Source organism: Oncorhynchus mykiss, chromosome 11 (genome assembly GCF_013265735.2).
Source record: "Oncorhynchus mykiss isolate Arlee chromosome 11, USDA_OmykA_1.1, whole genome shotgun sequence".
In the NCBI taxonomy this organism is placed as follows: Eukaryota; Metazoa; Chordata; class Actinopteri; order Salmoniformes; family Salmonidae; genus Oncorhynchus; species Oncorhynchus mykiss.
This window is the reverse complement of record NC_048575.1, coordinates 51,380,119-51,407,917: the sequence shown is the minus strand read 5'-3', so window position 1 is coordinate 51,407,917 and position 27,799 is coordinate 51,380,119. Positions and strand designations below refer to the sequence as shown.

The 27,799-nt window shown below is 43.4% G+C and overlaps 1 protein-coding gene across 4 annotated transcripts; it reads right to left on the bottom strand.

Moving 5' to 3' along the window:
- Positions 1-1,718: 1,718 nt before the first annotated feature.
- On the bottom strand, positions 1,719-27,453 carry LOC110535052 (ral guanine nucleotide dissociation stimulator). Of its 4 annotated transcripts, none has more exons than XM_036935713.1 (18): positions 27,034-27,453; positions 13,093-13,397; positions 12,888-12,962; positions 12,557-12,750; positions 12,280-12,404; positions 11,937-12,152; positions 11,722-11,825; positions 11,375-11,459; positions 9,786-9,863; positions 9,540-9,626; positions 9,387-9,419; positions 9,119-9,240; positions 8,923-9,018; positions 7,733-7,937; positions 7,390-7,464; positions 5,708-5,965; positions 5,393-5,507; positions 1,719-2,574 (listed from the first exon to the last, which is right to left on the bottom strand). In XM_036935713.1, the coding sequence occupies exons 1-18, from the start codon at positions 27,127-27,129 to the stop codon at positions 2,399-2,401; spliced, it is 2,445 nt and encodes an 814-aa protein (XP_036791608.1). In that variant the 5' UTR covers positions 27,130-27,453; the 3' UTR covers positions 1,719-2,398. The 4 variants fall into 4 exon arrangements, with proteins under 4 accessions (XP_036791608.1, XP_036791607.1, XP_036791605.1 ...); XM_036935712.1 differs by lacking the exon at positions 27,034-27,453 and adding an exon at positions 22,015-22,249; XM_036935710.1 differs by lacking the exon at positions 27,034-27,453 and adding an exon at positions 19,098-19,517.
- Between the last annotated feature and the right edge of the window lie 346 nt (positions 27,454-27,799).

Genomic DNA, 27,799 nt, shown 5'->3' with positions numbered 1-27,799 from the left:
GTAATATGCAGAGTAGGACCAGTCATTCCAGGTAAAGCAAAGCAGACTCCAGTAAATGATGAATAACACCACCAAACAATCAGTGATCAGTCAAGTGGTAGTAAACACACAGTTAGGTAAAAGCATAAAACATACTGAACCATTTCAAAATGTCAAGAGTCAAATTAGTTCCTGTTGCTAAGTGGTTCAGTTTCTCCAAGGGTAACCAGTAGTAACCACACTGCCACCTAGGCTTGAACAGTGTATCTGAGGTTCTTAGAATGTTGTTGTAGTGTTCAGAACATAACACTCAGAAATGGCCATCTCCCCGAGAAAAAGCAAGTGATAGAGAAATGAAACAAACATTGTATTTTGAGAGTAACAGACCCCTCGTCCTCCCTCCCTCCCTCCCTCCCTCCCTCCCTCACCCACTCTACTCATCTCTTTGGTACATATAGGAAGGGGTAAATCAGCCACCTTTCTCCATGGCCTGAAATATTTTCTACCACCACATGGACCTCTATCTATTCTCCGTCAGGGTTGAGTTTTCCCCATTTAATTGTGTCATAATGGAGAGAGAGACAGAGAGAAAATGTGTGTTCACAGTGCTCTGCATAGAAGAGAGCCAATCGGAGCAATCGGCAAAGACCCAATCACAGTGTAAGGGAGCAAATCACAGTGAGGGAGTTTGATTAAGTGCACCAGGCTATGGCCCGTGACATGAATGGGCCAAAGCGGTGAGGGAGGAGTACCCTTCTCAAATCGAATTGTAATTTGTGCCGCTCGGTCATGTTGTCAACAAGGCAGCATCATGAATCGTTCAGAAACATACATCTCTTTTTCCATAAAATATGTTTGAATCTTCTAATTAGTTTTCATTGGGAAGGCAGTTAAAGCCTTTTTTTTTAAAATCAAAAGCAATCACTTCTGCATGTGAAAACACAGAATCCTAGTCATTAAACCATGTGCTTAACCTACGTCACTTTTGTTTAGAGCCAACTTCGCCATCGGCCAAAACGGGGTACATGGCTCACTCCTAGGAGGCAACCCAGTTACAAAACTAATGCAATTAAAGCTAACCCAGTTCACCCGGGGAAGTCCGGGGCATTAATTGAATACCCTCAGTGACACAGCCCAGAAGAGATAACCAATCATTATGCTATGTATGTCCCTCCAAAAAGAACTCTTAACATCACGGGGGAGTTTCCACCATGCTGCTATTACTCATCTCTATGGTCCTACCATGGTCATCAAGGAAAGGACACACATTTAAAAAGCAACTGAAGGGGTTGGGACCAGCATACAGCACTGAGCAATAAAGGCATGTAATGTCAGTGAAATGACAACTTTTTGGTCGTCTATTCCATGACATGAAAAGACCACTGGCATGCTTGTAATAATTTCAGAGTTGGTGTCATTCCTCCCACTCTTGTCTGCTTGTAAGTAAGAAGAAGCTTGTTTGGGGTTTGATGCACTGCTTTCTTTTGAGGTCGAGGATTGTTAACTCCTCTTGCATGATTGGGCAGGTGAATTATTGACCTTTAGAAAATGTACATTTAGCAGCAGCCCCATAGCAAAGGAAATGGTGGCAAAAACAACTAAAGCAATGGCCTAACTGTAATGGGAACATCGCCAAACATGAAGGTCCATTGCAAAGTAATGCTGATATTATGCTGTGAAGTTGGCCATTTCTTAAATACCATAATACTGTATCTCTATCACATTTTTCTCTTATTTTACACCTAACTCTCTGTAATCTTTCTAATGTTTATTTTGAGCATATTGAGCTCCATTGCTACATCCTTCTTCCTTGTAGTGGTTATAATTGAATATAACAAGATGTGTCTCTTGGCTGCCCTTAATAGAGTGTACACTATTCACACCTTGTTTGCTCTGAAATGGGCACAGACTTGAACCTATATTCAATATGGCAGCATCTGCAGTAAACTCTTCAAACTTAGAAAGGAGCACCTCTCTATCTAATCACATCAGGACACTTTAGTTGTTTTCTGTACGTTCCTTGTGCTCCTATTTTACTATATTTACTAACACCCCTCTTATCATCACAGAGTCAGAGAGAGTATTTAACATGACCAGATATTCCAAATATCTGTAAACACCATTGACACAAACTCAGGCACGAAGGGTTAGGGACAGCACATTGTTAAGCTCCCAATAATCAAGGCCTGAGCCAAGAAGACATCAGTCTCTTCAGGCTTGTCTGGAGAGTCCTGGTCTGGACACAATTGTGTTGATACCGGTAATTGCTTCTCCTGCTTTGCTGCCTGCTTATGATACATGCAGACAGTTCTTGTTTTTCACTAGGCTCCATCTCTAGTGTAGTTCTCAGATACTTTAGTGTAGGTGGATTTAGAGGGCCTTAATCCAGAAGACTGACAGAGAGTTGGGGCACTCGCCCTCAGAAGATCCCTTTGGCAATTTTCAGGCCCTTCTGCTTCATGCGGGGCAACGTAGAGCTGGCTACACTCTTGGCCCGGCCTGTCTTGGATGAGGTACGTTTCTTCAGCACAAAGTTATAGTTGGCGGTAGAGTTCATGGCATAGAAAACGTTGGCATTGTCTGGGATCCGCAGCTCTATAGGGTGAGAGGAGAGGTGTATATATTGTTAGTAAAAACATTTGTTTTCCAGGTAAGTAATTCATAAATTAGGACACGATACAAGATGGATGGAGATAAGTGTCAGTGGTAAGAACAACAAATGGATATACTATTAATGACAATCTGTTTGAATGATAATGAAAAGTATTATATGGGCGACAACGAAAGGTCCAATGCAGCCATTTTGATCTCAATATCATTTGCATATTTCCGTTAGGGAACGCTTGTGCGCGTGTGCAATAACTCAATTCGCATTTACACTCCTAAACAACGCAATTTTTAAAAACTTTGGCAAAGGGTAAAGTCTACAAAACTTAGTCCACTCTGTTCGTTACGTATTTTTGTTTTGGGAATTGAAAACTGCATTGAGATGAAATGTTTCATCGATGAGAAAATTTGCAGAATGTCGTCCAAAATCCACTGCCTGCCACCGGGGTTCCTCTCACTACCATCGCACTGCCGGCCACTGGGATTCCTCTCACTACCATCGCACTGCCGGCCACTGGGGTTCCTCTCACTACCATCGCACTGCCGGCCACTGGGGTTCCTCTCACTACCATCGAACTGCCGGCCACTGGGATTCCTCTCACTACCATCACACTGCTGGCCACTGGGGTTCCTCTCACTACCATCGCACTGCCGGCCACTGGGGTTCCTCTCACTACCATCACACTGCCGGCCACTGGGGTTCCTCTCACTACCATCGCACTGCCGGCCACTGGGGTTCCTCTCACTACCATCACACTGCCGGCCACTGGGGTTCCTCTCACTACCATCACACTGCCGGCCACTGGGGTTCCTCTCACTACCATCGCACTGCCGGCCACTGGGGTTCCTCTCACTACCATCACACTGCCGGCCACTGGGGTTCCTCTCACTACCATCACACTGCCGGCCACTGGGGTTCCTCTCACTACCATCGCACTGCCGGCCACTGGGGTTCCTCTCACTACCATCACACTGCCGGCCACTGGGGTTCCTCTCACTACCATCGCACTGCCGGCCACTGGGGTTCCTCTCACTACCATCGCACTGCCGGCCACTGGGATTCCTCTCACTACCATCGAACTGCCTGCCACTGGGATTCCTCTCACTACCATCGCACTGCCGGCCACTGGGATTCCTCTCACTACCATCGAACTGCCTGCCACTGGGATTCCTCTCACTACCATCGCACTGCCGGCCACTGGGATTCCTCTCACTACCATCGCACTGCCGGCCACTGGGATTCCTCTCACTACCATCGAACTGCCGGCCACTGGGATTCCTCTCACTACCATCGAACTGCCGGCCACTGGGGTTCCTCTCACTACCATCGCACTGCCGGCCACTGGGATTCCTCTCACTACCATCACACTGCCGGCCACTGGGGTTCCTCTCACTACCATCGCACTGCCGGCCACTGGGGTTCCTTTCACTACCATCACACTGCCGGCCACTGGGATTCCTCTCACTACCATCACACTGCCGGCCACTGGGATTCCTCTCACTACCATCACACTGCCGGCCACTGGGGTTCCTCTCATTACCATCACACTGCCGGCCACTGGGGTTCCTCTCATTACCATCACTACCATATTTATACATCCAGTGAAATATCTGTCTCATTGTTCTATCTGTGGCACTATTTTCAAAGTAACATCATCACGTGATCAACGACAATGAATCTTCCGTGTTTTTTCAAACCGGTGTTGCACAAAGTGAGATCCCACTGATTTCGCTGTGGTTCCAATGCATTCTTCGATTCCAAGCTGCTTTCAAACATCGACCTCTACTGGACATCGTACTTACAATGAATGTAGTTAGGATTTTTTAATTAAGTGTAACCTGAACGGTAGCTCAGCAGGTTGAGTCGGGTTCTTCGGGACTGCCATTTTTTCCTTAACTATAGATTTAAGAAGAAATTAAGCAAATTCCTCAAAAGGTTTATTGAAAACTTTCTTGCTCTACTTCTTATGTTTCTCCTTAAGTAAAAAGTTAAGCATTTTGATTCTTGAAAATATAGTTAATGGAAAGATAGCTAAACTCATAAAAGCAATTGAACATTGCTTTAACATTCACTCACAAACTTCATCTGAAAGTTTCCGTATTGATTATTTTAAACCCAAGAACATGTTTTAGAACGGTAGTCTCTGTAAGAAATATGCTAACATAATTGCCATTGCTAGCTCGATCGCAATCTAAATCGGTTGCCTAGCAACAAACATCTTAAGATTTGTAAGAAGATATTTGAGAAGTTCGTAAGAAAATAATTAAATCTTAAGATATTGTTGAGGAATTGCACTTACGAACTATTTTATGAACGTATTTCTTTTTTCTTAAGAAGGGATAGCAATTAAGTACCTTACTGTGATTGTTTTCAATTAAAATGGTCAAAGAGAAACAAAAATAGCTTATTAGCAAAGAGACATTTCTCAAGGAAGAATTTTGCTAGGACTGTCTGGGAGGGATCAAATCAAATGTTATTGGTCACATACATGGTGTTTAGCAGATGTTATTGCAGGGTGTAGCAAAATGCTTGTAACTGCTTGGTCTGAGTGGGGAGGGGAAAACAGTAAACCAGCTGTTATTGGCAGAGCAGTTTGGAACTCTTTTTTATTGGTCCATTAACTAATTTACCCCCTGGTGATGTCACCAGGCAGGCCAAAACTCCAACCAGCTCTTACACTAAATGGGCATTATTATCATTTTCATCATTTCACAGTATTATTCCAACCTCATATTGTGGAAATATAAAGCACAGGAAATCAAGTTTTTGGGCCTTTAACATATTTTTGGTAAATGATCATATTACCTTTTTCTTCAGAGATTTTCTGCATCAGCTCATAGTCCTCAGCTTTCTCTCGCTCCAGGTTGTGTTTCACCATGGCTTTCCTGATGACTGCTGGCGTCTTGTCCTGACTGGTCACCTGCACCAGGAGATAAAGAACACATTTTTAGTTGACATATAAAACTGATGTGCCTGAAATCTCTTCTCTGGCTCAGACATTGTTAATTGAATCAACCGCCCTCTGCTAACAATTAACATTTTCCACAAGGAAAACATTTCACAAGAAATGAATCTATCAATATCAAATAACTCGCTCCTGCTCCTCCTCCTTGGTCTTACCAGGATGCTCTTGTACATGTTGCCGTTGTCCACCTCCAGGCTGACTCTGATGATGCAGCAGTCATCCACCTGCTGGTTGTAGCGGGGCAGGGAAAGGGTGGAGTAGCAGGATACGGCTGAGACTGAGCGCTTGTGGGAGTGGGAGGCGCCTGGGAGAGGAGTGGAGGAGGACACCGAGGAGGACGAAGCACTGCTGGAGCCTGAACCGGAACCCATCCCTGAGGTGTCTAGAGATGACAGGGAGGTGGACTCCCAAAACTAGAGAAAAAGAGAGCGAGATCGATTACAACCATTTACAGTCCACAGAACAAGCTTCTGTTGCAGAGTGGCATGCTGCAATAAACAAATAAAATGTGAAATGTGAAAGTATGAGTCGTAACTATAAAGATAATGAGGGTGAGAAGCTGAGAAGTAATGTCTGTGATGAGACGGTAATGAGGAGGTTAGAAAAGAAGAAACCCCCTAGAGTGAGAGTGAGAGGGTTAGAAAAAAGAAACCCCCCCGTGTGAGAGTGAGAGGGTTAGAAAGAAGAAACCCCCTCGTGTTAGAGTGAGAGGGTTAGAAAGAAGAAACCCCCTCGTGTTAGAAAGAAGAAACCCCCCTCGTGTTAGAGTGAGAGGGTTAGAAAGAAGAAACCCCCTCGTGTTAGAGTGAGAGGGTTAGAAAGAAGAAACCCCCCTAGTGTTAGAGTGAGAGGGTTTAGAAAGAAGAAACCCCCTCGTGTGAGAGTGAGAGGGTTAGAAAGAAGAAACCCCCTCGTGTTAGAGTGAGAGGGTTAGAAAGAAGAAACCCCCTCGTGTTAGAGTGAGAGGGTTAGAAATAAGAAACCCCCTCGTGTGAGAGTGAGAGGGTTAGAAAGAAGAAACCCCCTCGTGTTAGAGTGAGAGGGTTAGAAAGAAGAAACCCCCTCGTGTTAGAGTGAGAGGGTTAGAAAGAAGAAACCCCCCTAGTGTTAGAGTGAGAGGGTTAGAAAGAAGAAACCCCCTAGAGTGAGAGTGAGAGGCTTAGAAATAAGAAACCCCCCTAGTGTTAGAGTGAGAGGGTTAGAAAGAAGAAACCCCCTCATGTTAGAGTGAGAGGGTTAGAAAGAAGAAACCCCCTCGTGTTAGAGTGAGAGGGTTAGAAAGAAGAAACCCCCTAGAGTGAGAGTGAGAGGGTTAGAAAGAAGAAACCCCCTCGTGTTAGAGTGAGAGGGTTAGAAAGAAGAAACCCCCCTAGTGTTAGAGTGAGAGGGTTAGAAAGAAGAAACCCCCTCGTGTGAGAGTGTTAGAAAGAAGAAACCCCCCTAGTGTTAGAGTGAGAGGGTTAGAAAGAAGAAACCCCCTAGAGTGAGAGTGAGAGGGTTAGAAAGAAGAAACCCCCTCGTGTGAGAGTGAGAGGATTAGAAAGAAGAAACCCCCTCGTGTGAGAGTGAGAGGGTTAGAAAGAAGAAACCCCACTCGTGTTAGAGTGAGAGGGTTAGAAAGAAGAAACCCCCTCGTGTTAGAGTGAGAGGGTTAGAAAGAAGAAACCCCCCTCGTGTTAGAGTGAGAGGGTTAGAAAGAAGAAACCCCCTAGAGTGAGAGTGAGAGGGTTAGAAAGAAGAAACCCCCTCGTGTGAGAGTGAGAGGGTTAGAAAGAAGAAACCCCCCTCGTGTTAGAGTGAGAGGGTGTGAAAGAAAAGGTAGCTGGAGTGGAAGTACCGTGAAGTTGGGATCAGGAGTCTGCCACTCTTTCCCCAAAGCAGAGGCTGAATGTTTTACTGAGGATGTAGAGCTCTATAGAGGGAATCACAGCCACAGTTAGCCAAAAGTCTGACCGGTAAAGTAAGTACATGGGGCAGTGTCAATTCACATGGCCCTTAATCATTATAGAACATTAATTCAAAGACATGACGATGTCAGGACTGAAATTGCTGCAGTGATGCTGTAATTTCAGTATCTCAGAAAAAAAAATCAAGATGGATGTGTGCGGCATGATGAAATGCCTCTGCATCTGGTGGGAGTGTTCGCCTCCCCCCCATGTGACCATGGTCCGCCTCCTCACCTTTCTCTCTTGGGCGTCCGGTGAGTCCGACAGGAAGCTGGAGTTTACATCCTCCAGGTCAGAGCCGCTGGAGCCGGCTGAGGTGACGCTGAGTGTGTCCCCACTATCAACTCCCCCTCCCTGGTACAGTCTGAAGTGGGACTGGTCAAACGACTTGGAGTGGGAGCTTCCTGCACTGCTGCAGCTGGCCTCAGTTAACTGGCGACTGGAGATGGAGGAAAACACAGAGACGTATAAGAGCCGGACCTCTAAAAAGATCAGACTGTACACAATGGAAAACACCGGGTAAGGATGTACGCTAAAAATGTCAATACTAATTTCCAACTACACTGAACAAAAATATAAACGCGACATGCAACAATTTCAAAGATTTTTACTGAGTTACAGTTCATGCAAATCTGTCAATTGAAATAAATTAATTAGGCCCTAATCTCTGGATTTCACAGCTGGGAATAAAATATTTGTTAGTCACAGATACCTTTAAAAAAAGGTAGGGGGGTGGATCAGAAAACCAGTCAGTATCTGGTGTGACCACCATTTGCCTCATGCAGTGTGACTTCTCTTAGAGTTGAGAGTTGATTAGGCTGTTGATTGTGGCCTGTGGAATGTTGTCTCAGTCCTCTTCAATGGCTATGTGAAGTTGCTGGATTTTGGCGGGAACTGGAACACGCTGTTGTACATGTCGATCCAGAGCATCCCACACATGCTCAATTGGTGACATGTCTGGTGAGTATGCAGGCCATGGAGGAACTGGGACATTGTGAGGCCAGTTGGACAAACGGCAAAATTCTCTAAAACGACGTTGGAGGCGGCTTATGGTAGAGAAATTAACATTCAATTATCTGGCAACAGCTCTGGTGGACATTCCTGCATTCAGCATTCCAATTGCATTGTGTTGTGTGACAAAACTGCACATTTTAGAGTGGCCTTTTGTTGTGTACAGCACAAGGAGCACCTGTGTACTGATCATGTTGTTTCATCAGCTTCTTGATATATCACACCTGTCAGGTGGATGGATTATCTTGGCAAAGGAGAAATGCTCACTACCATGTATGGAACATTTCTGTAATCTTTTATTTCAGCTCATGAAACATGGAACCAACACTTTACATGTTGCGTTCATATCTTTGTTCAGTGTATAATACATTTAGGGATAGTGTGAAAAGTTGTCTATACTATATGGGACTTACTCGCTCCAGCGTTTCATGATGCCCCCGTTCTTCTTGGCTCTGAGAGTGTTGCTGGCAGACTCAGACAGCGGTTCAATCTCACAGGACAGAGTGTAGCTGTGGAGAAAAGGAATGGAAATGACAACACTGTATGACCATATAGACTTGATTCTTTTCATTTTACATTTCATTAAAAAATCCTTAGGCCTCTCCTCACCTCTCTGTCTCACTGAGTCTCTCCACTTCTGAGAACCAATCCCTGAAGAGGCTATCCTGGGTGAAACTGTAGTTGTTGGACGCCAACTGCAGAAGCTTAATCTGAGCTATCACCTCAAACTCCTGCAAAGAGAGAGAGAGAGAAAGAGAGAGGGGGGGCTGGGGGTGAGTCTCTGCCAGTCACCTCTGGTGGGCCACAACCATAATACCAGGGTGTCTCCCTGTTTACCAACACCTATTTATCATAGGTACATATGAATTTAATTTACCTTTCGTCGCTTCTCAAAGTTGATAAGTCCACTCTGGAATAGAGAACAAAGAACAATTAGATGTGGGCACTATTCATGTTGCTATAAACAGAGACTTAACAAGTGGACTGAAGAGGCTACAGGATCCAGAGATAGATAGAGATAGACTCTCACCTCGGTGAAGTCTTTCATAGCCGTGTCCATCATGACCAGGTCAGTGAGGAAGGTGCCCAGGTAAGGAATGGTCCCCTGCATCACCCCCTGGGACAGAGACAGAGTCAGAGAGAGGAGTTATCAGAGAGAGCAGTGACCACAGGAGCAATAACACACATCTAACCACTAGATGGCGCTATGAACACAATAACAGCATAAAGTGGTTGACTTTGGTATTTCATGTTTAAAAAAAACATCTCGACTCACCAAGTCTCTCTGCTGCTGGTGTCTCCTCTGTGCTCGTTTAGGGTTCATCTCCAGGGTGGCAAATTTGGAGGTGCCCTCCTGCAGAGAGAGAGGGAGGAGAATCTGGTTTTACAAAACTGACTAGAACAGTGCAAAAACCAAATGGGAAACATAACTGGTATTGGCCATGATTCAATTTCAGAAGAGTAGATGGACAGGGCTTAACTAATTCACAAATATATGAGAGGGTTCAGTATGGGCACTGTCGAGTTAACTCTAACGTTTCTGTGAATGATGCAAACCAGAGTGATTCTTCACCCCAGGTAATGAGAGCTTGCAATCCTACACAGGCCTGGTTGGGCTGGCCCAGATAGATAGAGTAGTAGTGGTAAGGGGGAGCAGAGGTAAGCAGGACAACGCCTTGGGATATCCCTTACAGGCACATGCCTCATTAGGGTGGTGCTCTTATCTGTACTTGCCAACTGCCTATGACGTCAGTGGGGATTCCCTCTGAGCAAGCACAGGTTTCCTCTGTCAATTCACAGCCAATGTACGTCAACAAGCACCCCAGGCTTCAATGTTAGGGCCAATTAATTTACAAGCCCAATAGCCTAGGAATGTGGATAGGAATACCTGTTAGAGAAACTCTCTGCTTTTTCCAATCATAATTGCTTCGTATGACATCAAAGTAATTTCCCCATTTCACCAGTGAAAGAATATGCTGGCAGTTAAAGAGTAACTTATGCTAAATAGGCATAACAACGACGAGGGCACGTCCTATTTCTTTGTGTAGGAATGTATTCAGGTGAGAAGACTAAATATGTTTCTCTTGGAGGATTCAGATATAACTGATAATGCTGTCTCTGAATATGTTGTTGGCCTAGTGGTTAGAGCGTTGGACTAGTAACCGGAAGGTTGCAAGTTCAAACCCCTGAGCTGACAAGGTACAAATCTGTCGTTCTGCCCCTGAACAGGCAGTTAACCCATTGTTCCTAGGCCGTCATTGAAAATAAGAATTTGTTCTTAACTGACTTGCCTAGTTAAATAAAGGTAAAATAAAAAATAAATCCTCTGTGATCTTCATCAAAGAGAATATGGTCATATTAGTCCATCTAGTCCTGGTAGAAGCACTGAGCCTTGTGTTGAAAGAGTAAAATATGAACGACTACTGGTGACACTGCAGGCATGCGGTTAGGCATAGCAAGTCCTCTCGAAACACAAACACACTGATACTTGCACTGGTGGATCTGATACAGAGGGAACACTACAAGGTAAGATTCTATACAGTGTTGTACAACTCATGATAAATGAACTAGCAACTGAGAGGAGACAAGGTGTTAGCTAGTTTGTCTATTCATTTTCAGGATGCTATGGAGACCCAGCTGTACAGATAGAGATGAGGGCCAATAAAGCAGTAATGGGTCAGCCAGCCACATTTCCTGTCAACTACTAGTGCTCACCCTAGTTGTCAACCCCCACTTTTGACACAACCACATCCTGTTTATGCAGTCCCTATCCTAAAAGATCTACTAGGTGCTGAGTAACATTTGGGTCATTTATGCACACAATCGTTTCGACATCCACGCTTCTACCTCTGATCATTGACCCACCTTGACCAGCAGCTCTCGGCTTAGAGAGTAGTTGTTGTCATCCGAGAAGATTTCTGACAGCTCACGGAAGGTGCGGAAATTCTCTCTGTTGGCAGAATAAGTCAAATAGGTCAAAAGAGGAACCTGATATCTCAGTGGCAAAGACAAACCTAAACCACCACTGCAAAAAAAACTATAAATTACATTTTAACTTCTACCATCAACCCAACCATAAACCCATGTCACTAATGATGTTTTCTTTGGTGGTTGGGGAACTTGACCATGAAACCCCCCTGGTTCAATTCATAATCTAATAGTACACCCTCCAACCCAACTGTTATCCCTCTGTCGCTGATCCCCTGTCTCACCTGGACACCTCATCCCAGGTCCTCTTGAGTCGGTGGAGAGAGTTACACTGCAGAGCAGAGAGGATAGCTCTCAGAGATGAGAAGTTCTTGAGGATCCGACATTCCTAAACACAACAGAAAGAACCCATGGAGTGACAAAAACAGACATGACCAATGACCTACACATGAAACTAACTGTTGAGTGATTGAGCCAGAGAGTGGGTCTAATGCCTTACCCTGGCCACCTCTATCCAGCGCTCCACCAGTCTGGCCCGCTGGGTGGGCTTCAGACAGGGGTTGCTGAGGCAGGTGGTGATGACACAGTTGGTGACTCTGTTGAACTGGGCCACAGTGGCCCGAATGGTGGGGGCCAGGTGCTCCTTCCCCTTCTTATCCCGCTGGGACCAGATTCCCCCCAGGCAGTGGTAGGGGACCACCTTCTTGAACAGATCCTAGAGGATGACGTCAGGGGGGAGGGAGAGAGAAGGTAAGGGTAAGTAAAGGGTGAGCACAAAGAAGACAAAATTGAAGTAACTTGAACTCGAACAGCAAGTTCAAATTAAGAGGGGAATGTCTCACCGCATCCATGAGTGTGAACTGCTCAGCAACCATGATGGGGTCAAAGGACAGTAAGTTCAGGGCAGGAAGCTCGTCCTCAAAGACACTCTCTTCCTGCGTGGCGAACGGACAGCCAACCTGCTCCACTGTAAAGAAAACACAGCTGAGATAATAATCAGACTGCCTAAATGACCGTCTATTTTACCAGTTCACCACAGGCCCTTAATAAGCATCAGCATCCCCATCATCCCTGATATCTCTGAGACACAGACCAGTTTAACCCTATCCTGGCTCTCACCGTTAAGGTCCGGCTCACACCGATGCCTGCGGTGGAAGAGGGCCAGCAGGTTGAGTGCACGGCGCTCCAGGTCGGAGCCAGGGAAGTGTTGGTGCAGGTAGGACATCAGGTGGTGTAGACAGCTATACTGTGGAGGACTCCAGAAGTCCTCTGAGTACTGGTCCAGCCACGCCCCCAGGATGGACGACACATTGCTGCAAGACACAACCCGGATGGGAAGAGGCAGGGAATGAGGAGACATGCAGATGACAGAGAGGGAAGAGCACCAGTGGTACATTAGAATTCTGAAAGAACAAACTGTTTGAACACGCTGGTCTCCCCAGATACTTACTGTCTGATCTCTGTGTGGTCCTCCTGAGTGTGTCTGTGTAAGTCTATACCAGGCTGGTTCTGAAACTTGGCATACCTAAGACATGAAGGACAACATCTGTCAACGTTCTACACAGGGAACTGACACGTACACTGTGTTAGTTTGTGTGTGTTTGTGTGTACACCTGCAGATGTGGTTTTAGCTTCATAGCCGACAGGCTCTGTACCTGTTGAGTAGGAGGCCCAGCACCTGCTGGGTGGTGGCGAAGGAGCGGTAGGTGCAGAGGAAGATGGTGACGTAGGTGGAGTCCTTACCCCTGAACGCTGACACCATGTATTCTACCAGCCTCTCCAGCGTACCAGCCTTAATGGTGCGTACTTTACATGTCTCATACAGGCTGAGTGCAGAGTCTGTCTCCACCCCCAGCCATCGCTGCCCTTTACTGGCCGACTGGTGCAGCTGCACTTTCCTCAGGGTGATGGTGAAGACTGCCCCCTCCTCCACCTCCTCTCCGATCTCCTGTGTCGAGCTCTACAGGGTGGGGGAAAAAACAGCAAAATGTTGGAAATACACAAGCAACGTTTGAGATCGGGCCTTTGCTCTATCTCTCTCCCTCTCTCTATCACTCACAGTGGAGGCTGCCGAGGAGAGGTCGGCTCATAATACTGGCTGGAATGGAGTCAATGGAATGGCATCAACCACATAGAAACCACCAGTTTGATGTGTTTGATACCATTCCATTAACTCCATTCCAGCCAGTATTATGAGCCGTCCTCCCCTCAGCAGCCTCCACTGGGGTATATGCATAAATAACAATACTGTTCAGCAAACAGAGGTTGCTATAGATACACAGCCCAACAACAGAGCCCTGCTTAACAAACAAGGAACTAACAATCAAATGTATTTATAAAGCCCTTCTTACATCAGCTGATGTCCCAAAGTGCTGTATAGAAACCCAGCCTCAAAGCCCAAACAGCCAGCAATGCAGGTGTAGAAGCCCAATGAAAGAGGCCATAAAACAGTTCACTGTTGTTGATTGTTGTCGCCATTCGTTTTTTTTCTCTCCAGCTCTCCAACACAGAATGTTGTAAACAGTAATGGTCATTTAAACGCACACAGTCTGGCATAACCAGTACATGTAGCAGAATACATTTCCATTACAGGACTTTACAGTGAGCATCCCAGGCACTTGGCCCAGATAGCCAAGCAACATCGGTTTAATCACTTTTTGGCTTCCGGCCTCTATGGGGGACTGGTATGTACAGTAATCTAGCATGCCACAGACATCAGTCATACCCTTACTTGTGTATCTGTCACACGCTATTCATCAGAACCTTTCAGTAGCTGGGTATACAGCAGCTTCTCCCTCAGGACATCTGCTGTTAGTCGTAGCCTACTCTGTACTCTCTCACCTTCAATCACACAGCTGCTCTGTTTTGCTTGGTTTCCATGGAGTGGAGCAGCTGCATTTCAATATCAAGTGCTATATTCATACTATCAATGATGCAACCTATTTTTACTGTATGTTGTTACAAATCATTTTTTTTTTACATGTTTGTAGCCTAGTGGTTAGAGCGTTGGGCCAGTAACCGAAAGTTTGCTGGATCGAATCCCCGAGATGACATGGTATAAATCTGTTGCTCTGCCCCTGAGCAAGGCACTTAACCCACTGTTCCCCAGGCGCCGATGACGTGGATGTCGATTAAGGCAGCCCTCCATACCTCTCTGATTCAGAGGGGTTGTGTTAAATGCGGAAGACACATTTCAGTTGAATGCATTCAGTTGTACAACTGACTAGGTATCCTCCTTTCCCTTGTATGGCAGAGGCTGAGCACACCAGCACTGGGCTAGTCAGAGAGAGTCATGCTCATCTGAGCCATACAGAAATGCTGCTGGCCTATCAATCTAAACCCAATTGAACACAGCCCTGCTCTTAATTAACATAATGGCAACCTCTCTAGGTTCATGGAGCAAGGCCTCAAATCAGTGCTATTCAGATTCACCAGGTCTTGAATAATGAAAGAATGAAAAGGAGAAAGAAACCATAATCCTAATGTAAATGTAGATTAAAGGGTTTAGATAAGATTAGGTTTGTGTGGAAAACTCTATTTGTGTAGTCTGTGTATGTGTATACAGTGATGAACTGTGGCTGCCTGTGGTATGGCTGTGCCACACAGGACCTATTTACAACTGCAGAAAAGTCAGGGGACTCTCCAGAGACCAGGTTTCCATGGAAACCAGAGGAAACTCCCAAAGAGCCACAGGAACAGGGCATAAGTAGGGCCAGGAAACAGACATATACGTAAGCGAAAACAGCTTCCCCCATTTAGCCTTAACCAGTCATATTCCCTCTCTGCCTGACTCATAGCTTAGTCAGCGACAGAGGTGTCATGGGTAGCCCTAGTAGTGTGCCTTTGGTCTCAATTCCACTTTCTGTTGTTCTAACACAAAAGGAGCCACCATCACAAACATACAATATATAGATGTAGGATCTTAATCTGAGCCAGTTTGCTACAGCATGAAAATAATCCTGCAGCAACAGGAAATGTTCATTATTATGTGGATTATAATGAATGGACATTTTTTTGTAGGGGTTGATACAGTTTTGTAAGGAAAATCAAGCCTGAAATTGGAAATTACAAACTTCAGAATCATTTTTTAAATCTCAAATGCATTACACCTTTTAAATGTCCTGCATTGCCATAAAGTTATCCTGCAACAAGGTGATCAAATTAAGATCCTACATCTGTTCACCATCAGATTAAAATAAACTACGAGTGTTGATAGGCCTACTTGAGTTAATTTTGTATTAAGTGTTGGATCTGGAGTTGATTTGATCAAGTGTTGTACTTGAGCACACACTAATAGAGTTGCACCATGCATTCTAGAAGTAAACTTCCTCATTATGACAAAAAGGTGCTGCTGTCACAAGGGTGTGATGATGACTAGATACTAGACAGTGGTGTGCATCTCTAATAGGGAAGAAAGGAAACGAAACTCACGTGGGGAAGAGTCTCCTTTTAAACAAGTCATCAGTTTATCGGAAAGCGAATTCTAACTGGAAAGTCCATCAAAAATGAAAGAATGAAAACTAGTCTTGACTTGACAGGCCAGGAACCTCACTGTAACCACGACAACTGCAACATTTGAATGGGTTCTGTTTTGCAAGCTCGCTTTTTATGCAAGACTGTGTCCGAATGAACTTCCTCTGTCAATGCAAGTCGACAATGAGTGGTCATATTCATAGTCTCACCTACAGTGTGTACCATGCATCCCATCTATAAAAAAAAATCTACCTGGATGTGTTAGCTTCAGTCATTTAGAAACCTTATGAATAGCATGTAGCGAGGCTGTAGCCACAATGACAACATAAACAAAGCATTGATCTTTGGACTCTGAGCTAGTGCCAACAGAGACCTCCATCCTTCAGCCAACAGTTGCAGATAATCCGTTCTTTTACATGTGCCTGAATACACATTGTCACATGGCACAATTACAGCTAATGCACATAGCATCGCTATAACAATCTACTTTTTATAATTGTATTTCGGTAGTTTGTTGATAGTGTTGGCTATTGGGAAATGGTTGGCAAATCCACAGCTGGTTTCATAATCCTCCTCTCCTCCAGTTGTTCAGGGAACTGACCCATAGAAAGTCCCCACCAGAAAGAGATCTACTCCGAAATAAAGTCAACAAATACACAACACAAACAATAGTGCAGTCCAACAGTGACCCTCTAGCACAGGCAGCAGCTTCCGCTCACACACAATGACTGTTGAAAGCCAATGAGATCATGTACAGCTTAGGATCACTTTTTCTAGAGCAAAAATCTCAACTATAAACACAAATATACACACAAATGACACAAACTGAGCAGAAAATGTCCCGTAGACATCGGTTTATGATTTACACAAAACTTAGTGTGGAAGGGTAAAATGCGAGTGTGCATTATCTGCTTGTCTTACTCATTTTCTTTTGAGTGCTGTTCTTTAAGAGAGGGCCTGTGAGCACAAGAGAGTTGAATGTTCAGAATGTTCTTTGTTCTATGTGAAATCATATCAGGAGCTGTATCCACAAAAATGATATTTGGAATAGTCAGACAGAACAAGGCCTACATCCTTGCTATAACATTAGTAGCCTACGGTTTGGGACATAAGTAGGAATTCATGTTTGGAAGTAAGTCAAAGACAACTACTTACTTGGTATTACGTTTCAAAAACCTGGAATAAAGTTATTTTCCAGGATGCAGGCCTAAACATTCCAGACACTGTCTGTTTCTTTCATTCCACCTTCCTGAACCTCAATGCCACTCTCCCTCTCTTTCACTCGCTGTCCCTCTTCCTCTCCCTTTCCCTTCCTTTCCGTCTCCATTCAAATGAGCTACAAATCCACCTACAGTTCCTCATTACAGTACTCAGTCAAACTTCCGCCTGCAGTCTGCAGTCTTCAGGATGAGATCCAACAAACAATGGTCTCCTTAACAAAAAATACATTTGTAGAGCATTTCCACAAACACACACACACACACACACACACACACACACACACATAAACCCACACAAAACAACAACAAAGTATGTAATTAACTATTCGGAGGGAGAGTATGATTTGCTATTGACTTATTTGTCTGACAAATGATATGTCCAATTTGTTCATTACCACATATGTGGAAATACTCTTTAAATTCTTAAGCCCTAATATTTTAATTATTGCATTATTAACAATAACACTTTTCAATGACGGTCTGCCATCTTTTACCAAGGAGAATTTGTGCCAGTATCACCAGTTTAATCTCTTTGATTGACCTAATAAACTCAAAACCGAAATAAACAATTAGCTATAAAGTGCAGTACTTTATCATCATAACAGTATATTGGCTAGATGACTATGAATCATGACTAATGGACAAGGGCCAAAGGAAGGACACACATATACAGGGTGAGGACATCATCCACAAGACAAAGTGGCTCCTCCTCTCTACCCTTGGTTGTACCATTATCAGTAATGTAATATTTCAGATGACAGAGTGACCATAACAGTATCAATCTTATGCCAAGCCTGTGACACAGCACTCCTGAGATAGACCCGAGTTATTTACAGACTCTCACTACACCATCATTTCAGCTCAAGGATATATAACTGCATGTGGGTTACAGGGGCTATAGGGGCCCTAAAGTAATCAACAGCCATTGGCTGAAGTGTCAAATTAATTTCAATGGACTGAGTTTCTTTATACACAACTGAACTATTGAATTCCAATACTGTACATTCACCATGCCTACTCAGCTGAAGGAGAAGAATGGCTGTGATTGTAGAGGCAGCTCCTAGGCCAATGAAAGAGGGGGATTAAGCATTAGGTAATTGTGTTACTGGAGAGGATTAGATTACAGGAGAGAGAGAGTTGGTACATGTAGGAGTGGAGACTGAATTGCCCTCTACACTTGTGACAAATGAAGGAAACATACTGTCTTTAATAATAATGGAGCGTTTGAGTTCCAGCCTTTCGTTTCACAAGCTTGTGGAAACTCTTAAGGCAGCATTTATTCTTCAGAAGGATATTGAACATATTTAGAAACATGCATGCCAGACGGTGGTGTTACTGGTAACATACAGTAAGTACACACACACGGTTTGTATACGCACATTCCCAGAATTACAGATGTTTTGCCTGCCAATTCTTGATCTGATGTAACAACTAACAACATTCAAAGTCACTGTATCAATTACGCTCTCGTCCTCATCTGATCTCCTCTGATCGAAGGAGGCATTATGTAAGGCCAACCAATTTGATTAGTCATCCCCAATGCTTTATTTGCGGCAACCTCTCAGTGAAAAACAACTGTTAAAAGTACAGACCCATAGTATAATATGTGCTGAGGTATATGTACTTCTTTACACGTTCCCCATCTGCCTATAAGGCCAGTATTGAGCATCAGCAGATAGTAGCCTAAGTTAGAAGGAACATAGTCCACTCTTTTGAATCTTCCTTTGAAATGTGGGTAGTACAGGACACTCAGTACTTATGTCATGATAACAACCATATAAAAACTGTGAAACATCACTATGAACTTCAGTAGGCCTACATTTTATACATTTTGATAAGACTCAAAATCAATAGGATACTACCACATCCCAAATGTTCAGTTTAGGGACACTAGCTCTAGGCCACGAGCCTATAATTACTAATTCGGTATTGATGTAGAGTTCTTTACGCACAGCTCACTGGCTTACCTCAAATAGTGGTAGGTCAGGGTCCAAATGGGTAAAACTGTGAAGGACCACCGGGCTTTCGTCCTCGCCAACCTCCAGCTTTACCCCATCCCAAATATTTCGCACCTTCCATGTTCCAGCATCAAACATCTCATCGAGGAATCCTGATTTGATGTTTTGCGCATCGGAGTACATCCCCATAAAGTGGACCATTGATAAATGATACGAGTATGGCAGTCAATCGCTGCTGTGACAACCTATCTTGGTCGTACATCCATAGTTCCTTCGTATGATAGGCTACAATAACATTATTTTTTACCATGGACCCACCCACACAGTAAAAACGGACGTGCATAGACGGAGTATGCTACTGTACTAAAGGCAAGCGCCTCGACCTACTGTACTTGGTAATGCATGACTCAGTTACGGAAAGTGCTCCATAGCTCCACCTTTCTTACGGTACCCGTCCCTCGGGGAATCGTTGTTACTATTATGTCGCTGTGGAAACCGTCTCCAGAGAATGTATTATATATTGATACATTCGTCCGGTTAAAATGTATTCACTGCATGTAGCCATAACGCGCAACAACAGGGGTATTATACCTCGGTAGAAATATAAAAGGATAGATAACAACTAGAGCATATTGGCCACCAAAACCTTAGAATAAATCTAATGGATGGACCATAGTCAGTGAAGCATTTTGAAGGCAAGTGAATCCTTTAGACGTTATGTACCCCCAGGGAATGTGTGAGTATAACAGTACAACTTCAATTAGTGCTGGGGTATTTTTACAATTGTGCAATGACTCCTAAGCGATTATCTTGATGAGGTGAGGCAACAACTACAAGTAACATTCAATACTTTTCTTCTTTTTTGAAAACAGCTGGTTATCTAAAAAAAAAGATGATACGATTTATTTGACCTGCAAACGTATCATTAGGGGTATAATTGTATGTTCTGTGGATGAGTGCTCATGTCATCTCCGACATTGACTGGATAGACAATTTTGATGGTATTTCTCTTGAGTGACACTTCCCTCTGCTGGTCAGAATTGGAACACACTTGGAACCTCTTAAGAACCAAACATTACTACAACACATTGCAAAATACAATATTCAACAACATACATTATTCTAAGTGTGAGAAAGAAAATAAAAACAGGTGTGACTGAGAAAACATCTGCTTTAACAACAGGGGGTGTTTTCTCCAATACATTCCTGAGCCCACATGTTCTCCCATGTCCCCCCATTCAGCAGCACAAGATAGAGATTACTGGTGCTGCTATGATTCAGATTCACAAATCTCTCCCTGAACAGCTGTATGGGATGAGGAGATACAGAAAGAGAGAGGAGAGAGAGAGAGTGAAAGGGATGGGGTAGGGAGAGGGAGAGTTGTCAGCATGGAGGTAAAACTGTATAGGACCTCGGCGTTACTCTGGACCCTGATCTCTCTTTTGAAGAACATATCAAGACCATTTCAAGGACAGCTTTTTTCCATCTACGTAACATTGCAAAAATCAGAAACTTTCTGTCCAAAAATGATGCAGAAAAACTAATCCATGCTTTTGTCACTTCTAGGTTAGACTACTGCAATGCTCTACTTTCCGGCTACCCGGATAAAGCACTAAATAAACTTCAGTTAGTGCTAAATACGGTTCCCCTCTTTCCACTGGGATTCTCTGCCTCTAACCCTATTACAGGGGCTGAGTCACTGGCTTACTGGGGCTCTCTCATACCGTCCCTGGAAGGGGTGCGTCACCTGAGTGGGTTGATTCACTGATGTGGTCATCCTGTCTGGGTTGGCGCCCCCCCTTGGGTTGTGCCGTGGCGGAGATCTTTGTGGGCTATACTCAGCCTTGTCTCTGGATGGTAAGTTGGTGGTTGAAGATATCCCTCTAGTGGTGTGGGGGCTGTGCTTGGCAAAGTGGGTGGGGTTATATCCTTCCTGTTTGGCCCTGTCTGGGGGTGTCCTCGGATGGGGCCACAGTGTCTCCTGACCCCTCCTGTCTCAGCCTCCAGTATTTATGCTGCAGTAGTTTATGTGTCGGGGGGCTAGGGTCAGTTTGTTATATCTGGAGTACTTCTCCTGTCCTATTCGGTGTCCTGTGTGAATTTAAGTGTGCTCTCTCTAATTCTCTCTTTCTCTCTTTCTTTCTCTCTCTCGGAGGACCTGAGCCCTAGGACCATGCCCCAGGACTACCTGACATGATGACTCCTTGCTGTCCCCAGTCCACCTGGCCGTGCTGCTGCTCTAGTTTCAACTGTTCTGCCTTATTATTATTCGACCATGCTGGTCATTTATGAACATTTTAACATCTTGGCCATGTTATGTTATAATCTCCACCCGGCACAGCCAGAAGAGGACTGGCCACCCCACATAGCCTGGTTCCTCTCTAGGTTTCTTCCTAGGTTTTGGCCTTTCTAGGGAGTTTTTCCTAGCCACCGTGCTTCTACACCTACCTGCATTGCTTGCTGTTTGGGGTTTTAGGCTGGGTTTCTGTACAGCACTTTGAGATATCAGCTGATGTACGAAGGGCTATATAAATAAATTGGATTTTGAATTGGAGGTGCAACCAGCTGGCTACCTTTGGCCCTCCTATGATTAAACCACAGTCCACCCTCTTCTATTTGTCAGGCTTCCTGTTTGAATCAATAAACAGTGTTGTTCTGCTATGGCAGATACCCCAACATGGTTTACTCTCAGTAAGTGCTCATGTACTAACTGTACAACTAACCTATAACAAAATACAGAAGTATGATCATATCACACTTAGAACAGAAACAACAAAGCCAAGCTATTGGATAATATGCCACTGCTAAATGTGAGGAACACACACATACTGTATGCACACACGCACATGCTCAGGCATATATCATTTATCAAAGAAACTCACATTTTTTCCGGCATAATATTGAGTGTATCAGAGTTGATACCTACCTTTCGGTCTACCTCTCTGCGTTTCACAGTAATGAAGGCAGCCTGGCACATAGACTGAGTCCTACAGAAGTCTCCACCCCTCAGCAGTCCACAGGTCCACTGAGCCCACCACATCACTGCTTCTCTCAGAACCAAGGAATAAGACTGGAGAATAAAACCGGACCGGGACAGAGAACCAAAAGCAGGGCTTAGGGCTGTCCCTTCTCTCCCCTCCCCAGTCACAGATTGGGTAACCACCTCAGGCCCACTCCAGTGGGTGTTTACTTAAACAGTTGTGTCAACACGCAAGAAACTGAACAATAAAATATTAACTTCTACAAAAAAATGATAGGGATTCCAAAAAGCCTGCTCATAGCTTGTAAGAGTGAAGAAACTGTCCCATTGTTCAATTGCAAATTACAACTATAAACGGTACTTTACAGTGCCTTCAGAATTTATTCATACCCTTTGACTTCTTCCACATTTTGTTGTATTACAGCCTGAATTTAAAAGTAATTGCATTGGGACGTGTTGTCACTGGCCTACTCACACTACCTCATAATGTGAAAGTGGAATTATTTTTTTCTGAATTTTTACAAATGAATAAAACAATGTATATCTGAAATGTCTTGAATGACTACCTCATCTCTGTACCCCACACATATAAAGACCTGAGAGGTTTTCCAATGCCTCTCCAAAGAAGGGCACATATTGGTAGATTGGTAAAAATAAAAATAAAAAGTAGACATTGAATATCCCTTTGAGCATGGTGAAGTTATTAATTACACTTTGGATGGTGTATCAATACACCCAGTCACTACAAAGATACAGACCCTAACCCTAACTCAGTTGCTGGAGAGGAAGGAAACTGCTCAGGGATTTTACCATGAGGCCAATGGTGACTTTAAAGCAGTTACAGAGTTTAATGGCTGTGACAGGAGAAAACTGAGAATGGATCAACAACATTGTAGTTACTCCACAAAACTAACCTAATTGACAGAGTGAAAAGAGAGAAGCCTGTACAGAATGAAAAAGATTCCAAAACATGCATCCTGTTTGCAACAAGACAATACTGCAAAAAATGTGGCAAAGCAATTAACTTTTTGTCCTGAATACAGTGTTATGTTTGGGACAAATCCAATACAACACATCCCTGAGTACCACTCTCCATATTTTCAAGCATAGTGGTGGCTGTATTATGTTATGGGTATGCTTGTAATTATTAAGGACTGGGGAGCTTTTCAGGATAAAACATTTTGCCAAGCACAGGGAAAATCCTAGAGGAAAACCAGGTTCAGTCTGCTTTCCACCAGAAACTTGGAGATTAATTCACCCTTCGGAAGGAAAATAACCTAAAACACAAAGCAAAATCTACACTGGCCAAGAGAACAGTGAATGATCCGGAGTGGGCGAGTTACAGGTTTGACTTTAATCTGCTTGAGAATCTATGGCAAGACTTGAAAATGGTTGTCTAGCAATGATCAACAACCAATTTCACAAAGCTTAAATAAAAAAATAGGCAAACATTGTGTAATCCAGGTGTGCAAAGCTCTTAGAGACTTACCCACACTAGCACAGCTTCCTTATGGTGGAGTACAACAACAAGACAAACACGTGAATGAGTTCACCATAAGTTACATGCGTTGTTGTCAATCTCTTATAAAGGTTACATAAGAGCCTAGTTTTATGGGGCGTTATGTGATCTAGAAGCCTAACAACCTGAACAAAAAAAGTCTCCAAGGAAAATCCTACTGACAGACAGAGAGTTGGCTCCTTAAAACCTTTTACTGTAGTGGCCTAAATCAGGGTCAAAGAGCGTTTCTTGGTAGTCTTAAACAAATCTACTTTGAAACAAAAGTATACACCTCACACACGTGGTTAGAATACATTCTTCTTTATTTAATGAAGAACACTTAAACAAAAACAAAAACAAAAAACATAAGCCAACCGTGACCGCTATATAAACAATGTGCTAACGTATAACATAGACAATATCCCACGAAATACCCAAAGAAGATGGCTGCCTAAATATGGTTCCCAATCAGAGACAATGATAAACACCTGCCTCTAATTGAGAACTAATCTAGGCAACCATAGACCTACATAAACACCTAGATGGAAACAACCCCATAAATCTACAAAACCCCTAGACAGTACATACACCTTAGATGAGACAAAAACACACATATCACCCATGTCACATTCTGACCTAACCAAAATAATAAAGAAAACAAAGAATACTAAGATCAGGGCGTGACACTGGGATCCACACAAAACATGAAACGTGACATAATACAGAACATTAGTAGACAACAGCTCAAGGACAGAACTACATTAAACATTTATATATATACAGTGGGGCAAAAAAGTATTTAGTCAGCCATCAATTTTGCAAGTTCTCCCACTTAAAAAGATGAGAGAGGCCTGTAATTTTCATCATAGGTACACTTCAACTATGACATACAAAATGAGAAAAGAAAATCAAGAAAATCACATTGTAGGATTTTTTATGAATTTATTTGCAAATTATGGTGGGAAAAAGGTATTTGGTCACCTACAAACAAGCAAGATTTCTGGCTCTCACAGACCTGTAACTTCTTCTTTAAGAGGCTCCTCTGTCCTCCACTTGTTACCTGTATTAATGGCACCTATTTGAACTTGTTATCAGTATAAAATACACCTGTCTACAACCTCCAAACTCCACTATGGCCAAGACCAAAGAGCTGTCAAAGGACACCAGAAACAAAATTGTAGACCTGCACCAGGCTGGGAAGACTGAATCTGCAATAGGTAAGCAGCTTGGTTTGAAGAAATCAACTGTGGGAGCAATTATTAGGAAATGAAAGACATACAAGACCACTGATAATCTCCCTCGATCTGGGGCTTCACGCAAGATCTCAAAATGGGGTCAAAATGAAAAAGCAGAGCATCTCTTTATTACGGACAGACCTCTCCTCATCTTTACAACCATTGAATCTATATGTTTTGACCATGACAGTTTACAATCTAAGGTAACGCTAAGTAATTTAGTCTCCTCAACTTGTTCAATAGCCATACCATTCATTACCAGATTCAGCTTAGGTCTAGAACTTAGGGAATGATTTGTACCAAAAACAATGCTCTTAGTTTTAGAGATGTTCAGGAACAGTTTATTACTGGCCACCCATTCCAAAACAAACTACTACTCTTTGTTAATCATCAGCATACATGGACACACATGTTTTGTTTAATGCCAGTGGCAGGTCATTGTTAAAAATAGAAAAGAGTAGAGGGCCTAGAGAGCTGCCCTGCGGTACACCACACTTTACATGTTTGACATTAGAGAAGCTTCCATTAAAGAAAGCCCTTTCAATTATATTAGATAGATAGCTCTGAATCCACAATATGGCAAAGGCTGAAAAGCCATACGTATTTTCAACAACAGGTTATGCACTGAAATCTAACAGTACAGCTCCGACAATGTTATTATTATCAATTTATTTCAAACAATCATCCGTCATTTGTGTCAGTGCAGTACATGTTGAGTGCCCTTCTCTATTAGCATGCTGAAAGTCTGTTGTTAATTTGTTTACAGCGAAATGGCATTGCTAGAAAGCTTATAGGTCTGCTGTTAGAACCAGTAAAGGCCGCTTCACTGTTCATTTTTGGCATTTCCTGCCTAAGTTTGTCCACTTGGCCAATTAAGTAATCATTACAATAATTGGCAACATCAAATGGTTTTGTGATGAATAAGCCATTTATTCAATGAAAGATGGAGTTAAATTGGTCTTTCTGCTCATAATTTCTTTTAAGTTTTTTTCCATCATTCTTTATGTCATTGATCTTGGCTTCATAATATAGTTATTCTTCTTTTTGTTAAGTTTAGTTATGAGCTTAAAAAAAAAGAAGACACTTGTACCATGTCAGAGATAGTTGAAATTAATTCAATTTTGAGTTTGCATCCCAATATTACACTTTATATACATCAGATTTTCTGTGTGTTTTTAAAAATAAAGTTTATTAATTAAAATATTCATAACATTCGACCCATGAAGCCAATCTGGCAATTTACTGCAGGAAAGGGCTATGAAACGTCCCATTCAAACAGAATGAAATCACTTCTGAGAACCACAGACCTCCTAACTACCTGACAGAAAGAGTCTGCTCTTATGAACGGATGGATTTATTGCTCACCATTATTTCAAGGAGCTGCAGGCCCATTCTGAGGCACTCCTAGCTCGTAGGTCTTAGCATTTAAAAACTTTTTGACAACTGGCCTGCAGCTAACTGAAGACCATTTGAAATGCAACCCTTCTGAGGCAGCTTTACAATACCTTAAGGAGACACCCTATCTAATAGCAGGGAAAAGCAGGGTATTTTTGATTGGGTTTGGGCCAAGACTGCCAGCAGGTTTTACGAAATGCCTCTAGTGCAAAGATTCTGTTTCCCAACTTATTTGTTCAACATGTAATTGGAAATAAATCATAGACCAGCAGCTACCATAGGGAACAACAGAAGCAACTTCCTCTATAATCAAGTGTAAGAGGGTTTGAGTAAGAAGAGCACGACTAGAGGAAAACAGCTGACACAATGAAACACACAGAGATGGACTTGTCACAGTGAGGAGGAACTAGAGACCAATGTCACAGTCTATTTCCAAACTCAGTGAATTACAACAACACAAAACCAAATAATTTCCAACACCGATAAAAAGAATGAACCACCAAGTAGCAAGTAATACCATATTTATAACTATGTAATAAACAATAAAAACACATCCACATTCAATAGTGGGCATGACTAAACATGCACAAGAAAAACATATCGAAGTAAACGCACACCACAGGGGAATGGTTGCCCAACTCTGCTCTTGGATGTGTGCCAGACACACTGAACAGCTGAACCACCACCCTGGTGGTAGCATACTGTAACAGACAAACACATCCTCCTTCTCTGAATCACCACCCTCTCTCTCACCCATAAACTCTTTCTCTCACATACACACACACAGCCAAAAAGACTGCGACTGAATCAAATAACAACATATGAGCTATTTCTTACCAGATCATCCAGTATGTTGACAGGGAAGTCAAACATACACATCTTGACTGGCTGAGCCAAGGCTTTGTGAAGGCTGAAGAGGGACTTGGTCTCCATGCTGCTAAAGCACTCCCAGAGACAGAGAACAGACGACCGATGCTCCCGGAGCAACAGATCGCTACACTCCCTCCGGCTTTAACGCTCACTCTGCATCAATCACACACACGCACACAAACAAACAGGTACTCCGGGCTGCTGTTAACAGAAACAACACCACAACTTCCACTGTTGCTGCCGCTGCCTCTACTGAAGACTTGAAGGAACCTGTCTGTGAGGTAGAGAAACCCCCTCGGCTCCCTCACCTGCTTCTTCTAGCCTCTCTCTCTCTCTCTCTCCCTCCCCTCTCACTCTCCTTTCAGCGCTACGTTGTGAGAATCTAAATTGTATACTCCTCGCGTCGTCTCTATTCTCTCCCCATCTCCTTCTCAAAACCCATTGGAGGAGAAGGTCAGAGGGGCGGGACCTTTGGCTTTCTCATCCAATAGGTTTTGAGAAGGAGGCGAGAAGAGGGGACGCGAGGAGTGAGAAAATGCGATTCTCCCAGAGTGTTTCTCACAAGGGAATGTCTGTGCTGTCAGCTGCTGCCCTCTCTGCTTTTATCTATTTCATCCTGCAGATGTAGGTAGAACCTCTCATCATTCAGCTGCTTATCCCACATTAGTGGCTGCTTTTTTTTCCTCAGTAGCATTGTAATGTTGTTCACACACCCTTTCACACTGACCACAGC

What these genes read in the sequence shown, in the direction of transcription:
- LOC110535052 (XM_036935710.1), bottom strand. Translation starts at nt 19,289, where the DNA reads ATGGTCCACTTTATGGGGATGTACTCCGATGCGCAAAACATCAAATCA. An exon ending in GCTGGATAGAGGTGGCCAGG is followed by an intron (nt 11,826 to 11,936) that starts GTAAGGCATTAG and finishes TGTTGTGTTTAG; the next exon opens with GAATGTCGGATCCTCAAGAA. An exon ending in ACTTTGAGAAGCGACGAAAG is followed by an intron (nt 9,241 to 9,386) that starts GTAAATTAAATT and finishes CTCTCTTTGCAG; the next exon opens with GAGTTTGAGGTGATAGCTCA.